This window comes from Tenrec ecaudatus, chromosome 8, assembly GCF_050624435.1.
Source record: "Tenrec ecaudatus isolate mTenEca1 chromosome 8, mTenEca1.hap1, whole genome shotgun sequence".
In the NCBI taxonomy this organism is placed as follows: domain Eukaryota; kingdom Metazoa; phylum Chordata; class Mammalia; order Afrosoricida; family Tenrecidae; genus Tenrec; species Tenrec ecaudatus.
This window is the reverse complement of record NC_134537.1, coordinates 25842754-25853950: the sequence shown is the minus strand read 5'-3', so window position 1 is coordinate 25853950 and position 11197 is coordinate 25842754. Positions and strand designations below refer to the sequence as shown.

At 51.5% G+C, this 11197-nt stretch overlaps 1 protein-coding gene across 1 annotated transcript; it reads right to left on the bottom strand.

Annotated features, from left to right (window-relative positions):
- Nucleotides 1–211: 211 nt before the first annotated feature.
- On the bottom strand, nt 212–6637 carry LOC142454671 (5-hydroxytryptamine receptor 3C-like). Its single transcript, XM_075555869.1, has 9 exons — nt 6571–6637; nt 5020–5186; nt 4522–4566; nt 3690–3799; nt 3274–3446; nt 2304–2464; nt 959–1163; nt 576–791; nt 212–447 (listed from the first exon to the last, which is right to left on the bottom strand). Exons 1-9 carry the CDS (start codon nt 6635–6637, stop codon nt 212–214), a joined length of 1380 nt encoding a protein of 459 aa, XP_075411984.1.
- Between the last annotated feature and the right edge of the window lie 4560 nt (nt 6638–11197).

Genomic DNA, 11197 nt, shown 5'->3' with positions numbered 1-11197 from the left:
TTTTTAATCATACATGTGCAGGAGTAAGACTGTGGTACTAGAGATGTCAGGGCATTGTCCTGGGCTATCCTGAAAGTACTTGGTAGTGTTCTCTTGGAGTTTTCTGGAATATAGACGGGGATATGGTCATCACTAAGGATACGTGACTCAGCTGAGGGAAGGCCCTAGACGAGGAGAAACTTCAGGATGTGATTTGTAGGAAGAAGTTTACCTAGGTGGTCCAGAGGACGATGACGGTGAGGATGGAGGAGACCAGGAAGAGCAGGTAGAGGCGGAAGAGCAGGGTGTCCATCATGTGGCTGAACTGTACCCATTGGTCGATCAGGTGCTGTTTCTGGGTCTCAGGTTTCTGGGTCTCGGGTTTCTGTGGGGTCCTTGCCGACTCCTTTGGCTCTGTCTGTCTAGGGCTGGGCATCTTCCCCACCAACTCCACGGGCTCCATCAGGCCTGTGGAGAGGACAGAGAGAGCCTCGTCCATGGCGGGAAGGCCACCCTCAGAGGGGCAGGAAGCAGGAGCAGAGGAGGGGAGGTGTTGGAAGAGGGGGTGAGGGCAGTGCTGGCTTCCACCTGCTTACCAGGCAGCTGGGTGGGTGCGAGAGCCAGGCCCTTCTGTTCTGTGTGGGGTGCAGTGGGGCAGCACTTGCTGGGGCAGGTGCAGACCAGCAGCAGGGAGTGGAGCCACTCAGGCATGGGTGGAGGCTCGGTGGTGGCCAGGTGCAGCAGGTAGGTGATGAAGACTGTCTCGAGCAGGCTGAGCACCATCAGGGACAGACACAGGGCAAAGTAGACACCTGGGGTGGAGGCAGGCCAGTGTGGGGGCCACAGACACCACTGAGTCCCCACCCCAACCCTGCCCAACCCTCCCTGGCAAGCACAGTACGTCCAATACGTCCCCTTCCCGGAACTCATTCACTTTGCCGTGCCCCATGTCACTTCCTAAAGGTTAGAGGAAGCATACTGATGAGGGGGGTGCCACTGGCAGGGAGTAAGTCATTCATCATGAGCAAGAAGACGTTGTAGCCCAGCAGAAGCGTTATCTTGAACGGGGCTCGGTTCCCGCTCTCTGCCGGCAGGTAGAAGCTGAGGGCGTCGATGGCAACCAGAAAGCTACTGGGCACCAGCAGGTTGATGACGTAGAGACTGGGCCTGCGCCGGATGGCCACCTGGTGGGGGAGACAGAGTGCAGAAAAGGGCAAATGAATGGATACCAAAGGGCTCAATTCATATCTTTGATCCTTCCTCCTGTCCCACAGGCTGGTGCTGGGAGAGTCCCATTAGCTAACACACGTCCCCTTTTCCAGAAATGCCCCAATTTGTTGTCTAATTGTTATTGATAACCTGCTGGGAACAGCAAGTGACTGTAGACTCTCCAGAGGTAAGTAGAGTCGTTGGGGGCATCAAGTGAGTGCCCCTCCACTCGGTGCAATAGCGCCCAGGAGCTTATAAGAATGAGCCCAAGAGTGAAGGCACAGCTCTTTGAAATCGATGTAAGCCACCCAACTGTAGGGTAGGCCGTTCACATGTCTATGAAACTGCTGAGAGGAAAACAAGTAGTATGGATCAGGTCCGGTTGGTGTGGATCAGGTCCTGTTGGTGTGGATCAGGTCCTGTTGGTGTGGATCAGGTCCTGTTGGTGTGGATCAGGTCCGGTTGGTGTGGATCAGGTCCGGTTGGTGTGGATCAGGTCCGGTTGGTGTGGATCAGGTCTGGTTGGTGTGGATCAGGTCCGGTTGGTGTGGATCAGGTCCTGTTGGTGTGGATCAGGTCCTGTTGGTGTGGATCAGGTCCTGTTGGTGTGGATCAGGTCCTGTTGGTGTGGATCAGGTCCGGTTGGTGTGGATCAGGTCCGGTTGGTGTGGATCAGGTCTGGGTTGGTGTGGATCAGGTCCGGTTGGTGTGGATCAGGTCTGGTTGGTGTGGATCAGGTGCGGTTGGTGTGGATCAGGTCCGGGTTGGTACAAATGACCCCTGCTCTACTACTAACTTAAAGGTTGGCAGACAGCTCCCCCCGGCAAGGCAGAGAAAGAAAGGTTTAGCTATCTTCTTCCATGAGGACCCCAGCAAAGAAAATCCTGTGGGGCAGTTCTACTCTGTGATACTTGCAGCCACAGCGAGTTGAACTGTCCCCCCCAACCCCCTGGCAGCAATGGGTGTGGTGTTTGGCTTGAGTCGAGGAAGGAGCGGGAAGCAGATGCTTCAGCTCCTACCTGCTTCTTTGTACGGTCCCAAGAGCCTTCGTTCAATAGAGAAGAAAATCACAGCGCAACAGGGACCAGAGGTCAACCAGGAAACCCTGGACTCACATAGAACACGAGCTGGTCATAAAGGTTGCTGCCCACCGACATCTTTGGGCTGGCTTTGTTGATGCCCAACAGCTCCCATTCTCCCTGGGTCTGAATGATGTCACGAGACGTGTCTGTGATCTCCCACACTTCCTTTTCCATGCCCAGCAGCAAGCTTTCCACTGCAAGGGAGAGCTGGTTAGCTCCGTCCAGAAGCGCTCCCAGGCGTCCCACCCATCCCATTTGATTCCACCCACATTCAGCTTCTCCAACAAATGCTTCCCTCCTCTCCTTTCCAAGCAGGGCATCCAGGGTTTATTCAGAGGTGGGTCACAGGACCAGCAACGCATCTGTATGTGGGCCACAGCTTTAATCTGTGGCTGTGGTTGCTACAAACTAGAGTGAGTCAACATTTTGATGGGAATCTGGGGGATGACGCCAGCATGAGCCAAGAGCATTTGGACTCCTTCTTCCTTTTCTTCCCCGTTCCCCAGTTGGATGCAGCTGTGTTAGTGGAATCCCACATGAATAGCTCAGCATTTTAAATTACGGACTTGCCCCCGGTAAGGATGAACTTATTTAAACCTGCCACGGGCCATCTGGTGGCATTTTGTTGACTGGCTTAAGTTCGGTAACTATCCAAGTCAAAAGGTTTGTGCTCAAAATGATAGACGGGCAGCAACTCGGGGTCAGGTGGGCCACATTTGGTACAAGAGGCCACCCAAGATCTAAAGCCTTCATTTTCAATCCTGGCTTCCTGTTAGCACCAGCTGGGGAGATATTAAAAAAAAGACTAACAATGCCCGGGTCTCATCTTGGCACAAATACAATGGAATCCCTGGGAGGACCTGCAGTGATTGGCAATTTTAAAAGTGCGCAAGTAGACATCCAAATTGAGGAACAGGGGCCTCAGCCCTTCCCTGACAATCCCTGTACCCGTCAACTATCTTCTCCCGAGTCTTAAGTAGCTACCCAAAGGTGGCACACTCACCGGTGTACAGGAACGAGCTGAAGGTGAGTGTACAGTTCTGCTGGTCAAAGGGGAAGTAGAAGATGTCCAGGTTACAGATGCTGGTCACCCGCATCGGCTTGTCGTACTTGATTCGGCCCGCACTGCTGACGTATGCGGTGAGGTGCGAAGGAGGTGTCTGATTGACGTCCATGCTGCGTGTGGTGGAAAGGAGGGAGAGGTGGGTGCTGTGGGTGCCTTAGCCAGCTTCGGGGCTCTCCTTCTGGGCCCTTTGTCTAATCTCCCAGTGCCTTCCTTATACTACTTCTTGCCGTGAAGACGAATGACTGCAGACTGTGCCCCTGTCGGACGCCACCTCTGAGAGGCCCTGTGCCCTGCACCGACACTGCCCCTGCAAAAGGAACTCCACCTTGGTTTCCCTCAGCCCAGTTACGCACGATTCCACGATGAAGATATCTGGGAGCCACAGGTGTTCGGCTGAGATGGTGAGCTTGTCCATGCCAACGCACTCTTCCGGGTTCCAGTTGATGAATGGATTGTCCCATATCTGCAGCCAGAGCAGTGAGGAAGAAAGGGGATTGGGGATGGAGCCGGTCCAGCCAGCCTCTCCTGATCTTTCCATTCTTATCTAAACCCAGAGAACCCTGTGCCCACTGGAGTCTTAAGTGGTCACAACTGTCTCCCCCTCCTTAGCTAGCAAGGTGCCACCAGTTAAGTCCCTCTTGATGGGCTTATTTCCAGGCTGACCTTCAGGGTCTACTAAAATGACCTGGAGCCAGGCACATCCATTAGATTGTTCCACATCCCCTTGGCCATGGCCATGGCCATGGTCTTGGATCGCTACTCCTTCTACGGCAGTCTATGGAGATGTGTGACTCTAGATACACACGAGGGCTGCCAGTTCCGTTCTCACACCAAGCTCTCTGGCATGGAGTCTATGGGACTTGTAGCATCCCTGCAGGACAGGACAGCACTGCTCCTTGGGCTTCGGAGACTGCATCTTTATGGGAGTAGAAAACCTCATCTTTCTCCCCTGGAGTGGCTGGTGGTTTCAAACTGCTAACCCGGTGATTAGCAGCCCAACGCGTAGCCACACTACACCCCCAGGGCTCCTCCATCCAGTTGTGGATGAAGTTCATATACTGTATCAGAAAGGAAGATGTGTCCATCTACGAAAGGGTTGGACTAGAAAAGCCTGAAGCCCCTTCGAACTCTTCCACTTGAGAATTTCAAATGCAAGTGGGAATGGGGTAGTTGAGTCTGCCTTACCAAATCCATCCACAGGAATGATGTCAGCAGCTGGAGCTGGGCATCCTAACAAAGAAATCCCATCCAGGATGATCAGTGCAGAAAGACTTAGACCCAGCCCACTTCACATCCTCACAAGCATCTGCTCATGTATTGTGCTGGACAGAAATCTAGACTCTGGACTACCCCTTTCTTACTTGTTCCCCAGGAGGTTAAGGACAATTGAGGTTTTTTGTAACAAAACAACAACAACAACAAAAATTTTTTGGTGTGGGGGCGGATAATATTTTTCCTGGAATCTTCAAGAAAGGGAAAGATTCAAGGACATGTCAAAACATTACTGCAGCCTTCCTCTTTAGGCCTCCTCACCCCACAGGATGAAGCACTTCCTTGTAGAAATCCATCCAGTGGGTCCATTGCTCATGTCTGGACCAGCACCATGCTGGGTTGATGGGGCAGAGGGTTGCTGCTCTGTATGAGCAGCCTATGCCTACGGGGGGAGGGGGAGGCGGGTCTCACCACTTCTAGGATGGCAGAAAGGGTGAAGGAGACGTTGACATGCGTGGGGCTGCTGTAGTTGAAGACGGGACGGAAGGCCTTTCTGGCAAACACAGCTTGGAAGGCGGCAGGGTCCACTCCATGCCGGTCAAACCCTGAGCAGTTGATCATGAAAGTGTCCCCTCTTCCTGTAGAGGGCAGGAAGCCTGTGAGATGGGACCAGGGCCCTCTGCACTGCCTCTGTGAGAAATGACAAAGCTAGAGCCTGGGAGGAGGTGGGGACCACAGAGAGAACACAGGAGGGCACTGGGAGAAGCAGGGAAACCCCTTCTTCCTGAGTAAAACCCTTCCTGCCGGGATCAGGAGGATAGGCTGGGCTGGTAAGCAAATGGTGGGAGCTGATGGAGTGAGCTGGGTCAGTCCTCTATCCTCCCTTCCATTGTTTCATCCTTAGGCAAATTCTGCTCCAATCTGTATGCAAACTTGGCTTTGGTTCCAAAGAGTCTTCAAGGAGTCTCCTTTATTTTTTAAAAATAATTTTATTGGGGGCTCATACAACTCTTATCACAATCCGTACAGACATCAATTGTGTCAAGCACATTTGTACATTCGTTGCCCCCAGCAGTCTCAAAAATTTGCTCTCCACTTAAGTCCCTTGGTCAAGGAGTATCCTTAAGTGTATCCAACACAAACCTCTTAAGTCCATCTAGGACTGACAACACTTAGCAGGGCCCTAAAACTTGCAGCCCAATCTCCTCCTCAAAGAAGTCCATCTACTGAAAGGGGAACACCGTTTTATCAAGAGATAGAATCATTAAACAGCTATAATTAGTACGTAGTTAGGAGAAGCATGTTGTAGGTGTGCTGAATGGGAGCTTGCCTTGTATTCATTTTTGCTCTTCTCAGATTTAGTGACCTCAGATATCTTGAGGGTAATTTTCAGCATCAAGATCAAGCAGCCTGTCACCGAGTAAATGGCCATAAGCCAATCACATAGCCAGGTCTAAGCAGGTGTGTCTTGGCCATGGTCAGGGCACCTTATGGGACACCTGAGCAGATTCTTAGCCCCATTATCATCTTTGTCTGGACGTTGTCTCTGCCTCTTCAGGAGCATCCTCCTCTCTTTCCATAAAGTCGACAAGATGTACCCAGCCTGGGAACAGATATCTCCTCATGGGACTTAAGCTCCTTTTGATCTCAGGTTGATCCTCACACTCTTAATATCTTATTTGATTCTTCAGAGTATGTTTAAAACTAATACCATTCTTACAGCATTCTTACTCTTCATATCAACGGGAGAAAGAAGGTGAGGGTTAGACCAGGGATGTGGTTGAAGGGACAGAGGAAGTCAATGACAAGAGGGAATTGGAGAGATGGTGACAGAACAGGACATTTTGACAGGTACCTATGCAGACAGTAAATATCTTCCTACCACCAGTAGGAAGGCAAGACAGACACTGTGGAGGAATATTGACCACATTACCTCTGAATGCTCTCTAAATGGTACAAGGGACCACCTGGGTGTCCTGCAGCCCCCCTCCCTCTGTCGTCCCTGTTACCGCCCCATCTTACCTGGAACCAGAAGGCTGATCATGAGGCAGAGGAGGTGTCCGCTCAGAAGAGGGCACCCTCTGTCCATCTTCTTCTCTTGGACTCTTCTTTGGGGCTTCACCAGGAACCCCAAAACTCTTGAGCTTAAAGAAGCTTGGACCACGCCTTCGTTCCTCGTTTTGAATACTGCTACTGTCAGGTGATCTTTCCCAGGGGAGAGGCGGTGGCCAGAGAGAGCACAGGAAAGCATCAGCTTGACTTTGCAGCTTCCAGGCAGGGAGCAAGTTGGACCAAGCATGCTGTTTGGCAGCTCTATGCCGAGGTCCTTAGCAAAGAGTATGGACTAGCCGAACGAGGGCTATGCTTTCCTGAGACCTGGGAATCTGATGCTACACAAAGGGGGTCATCCTTGAAAACACCAAATGATGGAGTTAGTCGATCTCTTCTCCATCTATTACTTTCTTTGCCCCAACAGCCCCGAACAAGACTTCCTCTGTTCAGTGGTTCTTCCTTCCGATTCTTTTACCAGAACCAATGTCTTTTATGCGGTGAGAGATTGAGGCACGAAGATGCTCACGGTGCACCGCTCTCTTTCCTCTTGTCCTGTCCACTTGGAGCAGGTCCCTGGGCAGCCCTGGTGCCCAGCTGGAATGGCATGATCCTAAGACCCCACTCTCATAAGCACTGGCAGCGGTGTGTGACTATGTGGGTCAACCAGTTGGGAGATGGGGGGGAGAGATCCTCAGGCTCAAGGCCTAAGGCGCCAAGGCCACCGCATAGCTCAGAGGTGGCCCCATCCGGCCCATCGTGCGCTGCCCCACTATCTATCACACCAAAGTCCGTGCTGGTGCAGGATTTGACCTGGAAGAGCCCGAGGGTGGCCGGCATCCACAAGAAGGTGGCCCTCATGATCTGCACCCCAGGAGGTGGAACAAGCCCACCGAGTCCCTCAGGCCAATGTGCATCCTCTCCCCCAGGAAGCCCTGAGGCCCCCCAAGAAGGCAGACAACTCTGCGGAGGAACTCAAACGGGCCACGCAGCTGACTGGACCTGTGATGCCCATCCGAAATGTCTCCAGGAAGGAGAGCCCGGTCATCACAGAAGAAGAGAAGGCCTTCAAGACCTGCCCTAGTCTCCCCATGGCTTGCACCAATGCCCGGCTCTTTGGCATCTGAGCCTGGAAGGCCAAGGAGGCTGCAGATCTGGATGAAGGAGAGGCCTGTCTCCCAGGGACTTGAATACACCCCTACTCCCACCCCCACCCCACACACACATACCCCTCAACACACAAAGGTAATTGGCTTGCACCTTTCGGGGGAATCGGGTGTGCGATCCAGGTATCCCAGGTGCCCATCTGCTTGCTGGTGAGTGCTTGCAACAGTGAACACTTCCATGTATGGCAGGCGTCGTGGTAACTCTTCTACCATCTTGCTCTACTCCATCTTTCCTAAGTCCTAAGACACGGATATTGATAAGAGCATGTTGGTGGGAGGGAGGGGGCGGAGAATGGAATCAACTCAAGAGCGCGAAAGATAGCAAATGGATCTGGTAAGTCCTAACCATATTTTAGAAGATAGGAAATTTGAGGGCAACAAAAATTCTGTCCTCAAAAGGATTGAGCACCCACAATCAGTTTATCATCTCACACACACGCACACATGCGCACGCATGCATGCGCGCGCGCACACACAGAGAAACACAAAATAAAACCCTCCTTAAATGATGAATTCGAGATCATTTGGAAACAGAGCAACGATAAGATAACCTGGTTTGTAGGTTTCCGATGCTTATGTTTTATAACCAGCCATGTAAGAATCACAGAGAGTTTTTTAGCAGAGACACTGGGTCTCTTTGCTTCTGTCAGCGTTGTTAAAGTGCACGGGGTCCTCCCAGGACCTACATTACTCTCTACATTGGTGAGCCTTGCATCTCAGACAAATGAAGTAAGTGCTTGAGATGGGTTAAGAAACATCTTAGTTCAGGTAACTACTTACTAAGTAAAACTTGGACTGCTAGACACAAGGTCAGCAGTTCAAACCCACCAACTGACCCGAGGAAGAAGATGAGGCTATCTGTTCCCATCAAGATTTGCAGCCTGTAAGATTTACAGCCTGTAAGATTTACAGCCTGTAAGCCTGTAGAGGGCGAGTTGGAAGTGACTTGTTGGCAGTGGGACTTCTCACTGGGTGGTACAAACATGTAACGTGCCTGACTGCCAACCTGAGGGTGGAGGCTTGGGTTCACCCAGAGGTTCCCAGAAGAAAAGTCTGGTGATTGACTTTTGGAAATCAGCTGTTGAAAACCCGATGGAGCATAGTTCTGTTCCAACACTCATGGGGTCATTGTCGGTTAGAATCAACCTGCAGGCAGCCAGTCTCCCTCACTGTTCTCCCCCTTGTTACCATGCAGCCTGGATACTTCCTCCTGGATGGGCCTGCCCCCTCCTTCCCTTCACCAGTAGGCTCCGTATTAAGAAGTTGAACTCCATTACAAATAGGCTGGGTGGTTGACGGGCGTTGACTTGAGGGAAGTAGAAGATGGGGTTCCTGTGATAGTTACATAATCTGGTGACAAATGGGGATGTGAGAGGGTTAACAATGAAGGGTGGAGTCTAGTCTATCAATCAGATCAAAGTCAATGAGGTCTCTGTGTGGGCATGGCCTTCTCCTGAGAATTCTGGGAATTCCTGAATTTCCTCCTTAGAAGCAAGAGAGACTCTCTCTCATGGCTCACTCCCTGAGAGACACTCTACTGACAAGACAGATGTCACTACACTAAGACCCCGTGCCATGGGAACTGCAGGAGCCATGTGGAGATCCCTGCCAGCGCTGAGATGCTTACAATGCTGCTGGATCCAGAAGACTTCCCACCCACTGACCTGTGATTGTCCTACATTTGGCATCATTGCCTGTGTTTCGTGAATCTGAAGAGGACTTTATAGAATGGTATCGGACATATGGGCTAATATCAAACTTATGGGCTTGGACTGGACTGAGTTGGGATGCTTTCCTAATGTACAATTGCCCTTTATATAAAACTCTCTCTTATAGACATAGGAGTTTCTATGGATTTGTTTCCCTAGTCTACCCAGACTAACCCAGACCCACAGGAGGGAGAGGGGCAATCCAGGAGTGGGGGAGGGGTGAGGGTTTCATTAGAGTACAAAGTTCGTGAATACAAAGCAAACACATTTGACTGCAAGAGCTTATGGGTCTGGAGCTCCTACTTCATGGGATAGCTGTCGGGCTTAAACGTGTCAATTCCTACAAAGCACTTGGGAAAATACCTGCCCCGGTAATGATTCCATAGTAGTTCTTGGTGGTTATGATGACCATTACTGTGTCTTTTTTGAAGATCCACCTTCTGAAGACCCAACTGTGTGTTTTGAGACTTCCTTTTAAATTTTATTTTAAGTGAATGTCCCTAAGTTGCTTAGGTGAATGCCAAGGCATGGGCGTTGAGCCCAGATTGTGTAGGTGCAGGTAGCATGCTGCGGGCAGGCTTCAGAAGCCCGTAGCAAGGTAGAGCAAGGTGCCTGCCAGGGTTCTGGAAAGTGAGGAACCCCAGGCCTCCTGAGGATGCCTTGTGAAAGGAGGAGGGAGGGACACAAGTTTAGTTCTAGTTCAGGGGCCACAGGCCTGAGTGAAGGGGCAGGGCATGTTTGGCCTCCATACACCAGGTTCCTGTGGACCCCACCCTGAGTCCCAGAGCAAGGTCCTGGTAGCTCAGCATGAAGCTGGAAGCTTCTGTTGCAGGGACAGTGAGCATGTAGGTGGGGCCTTGGACAGGTCCATATGAAGAATCCTGGTGGCACAAAGATGCAGCCTTTGGCTGCTAACCGAAAAGGGGGGTGTTCTGTGGGGGAAAGGGCTAGGGGTTCTATGCCTGTAAAGATCACAGTTGTGTTAGTCTGGGTGGACTAGAGAAATAAATTCAGAGATACTCATATGTGTAAAAGAGAGAGCATGATATCAAAGAACAATTGAATATCGAGAAAACATCCCAGCCCAGTCCAGATCAAGTCCATAAGCCCAATATTAGCCCCTATGTCCGATCGTAGTCCATAAATTCCTCTTTAGAATCATGCAGCACATGCAATGATGCCGAATGCAGGAAGATCACCGGCCAGTGGTGGATCCAGTGGCAGTGGAAGCATCTCAGTGCTGGTGCGGGTCTCCACGTGGCTCCTCCAGCTCCAGGGCCTTGGCTTCCATCAGCATGGCTCCGTGTGGCTTGTCATAAGGAATATGTCAAGCAGAGAGAGTATGTGTCCCGCCTCCAGGGAGGAAGGCAGGAGTTCCCAGAATCCTCAGGAGAAGGTCATGCCCACACAGAGGCCTCATTGACTATGACCTGATCGACAGGCTAGACCCCACCCTTTTGCTCAAGTTGACAGGAGATGATGTAACTGCCACATCAGCCTTAGGGACCCAGTGGAACAAGTCTCCTCTGTCCCACAGGGTCCCCACGAGTCAGAGTCAGCTTGAAAGCACCCACGACAGCAGCAGTACCTCTCATGGACACCGGCAAGGTTGCCGTGCCTTGAGCATCTCGTGGGAGAGGGAGGGGGCCAGAAGAGCTTGAGGAAGAGCGAAGAGGAGGAGGCGCCAGAAGAATAATGTTTACTGAACCAGATTGTGACTCTTTG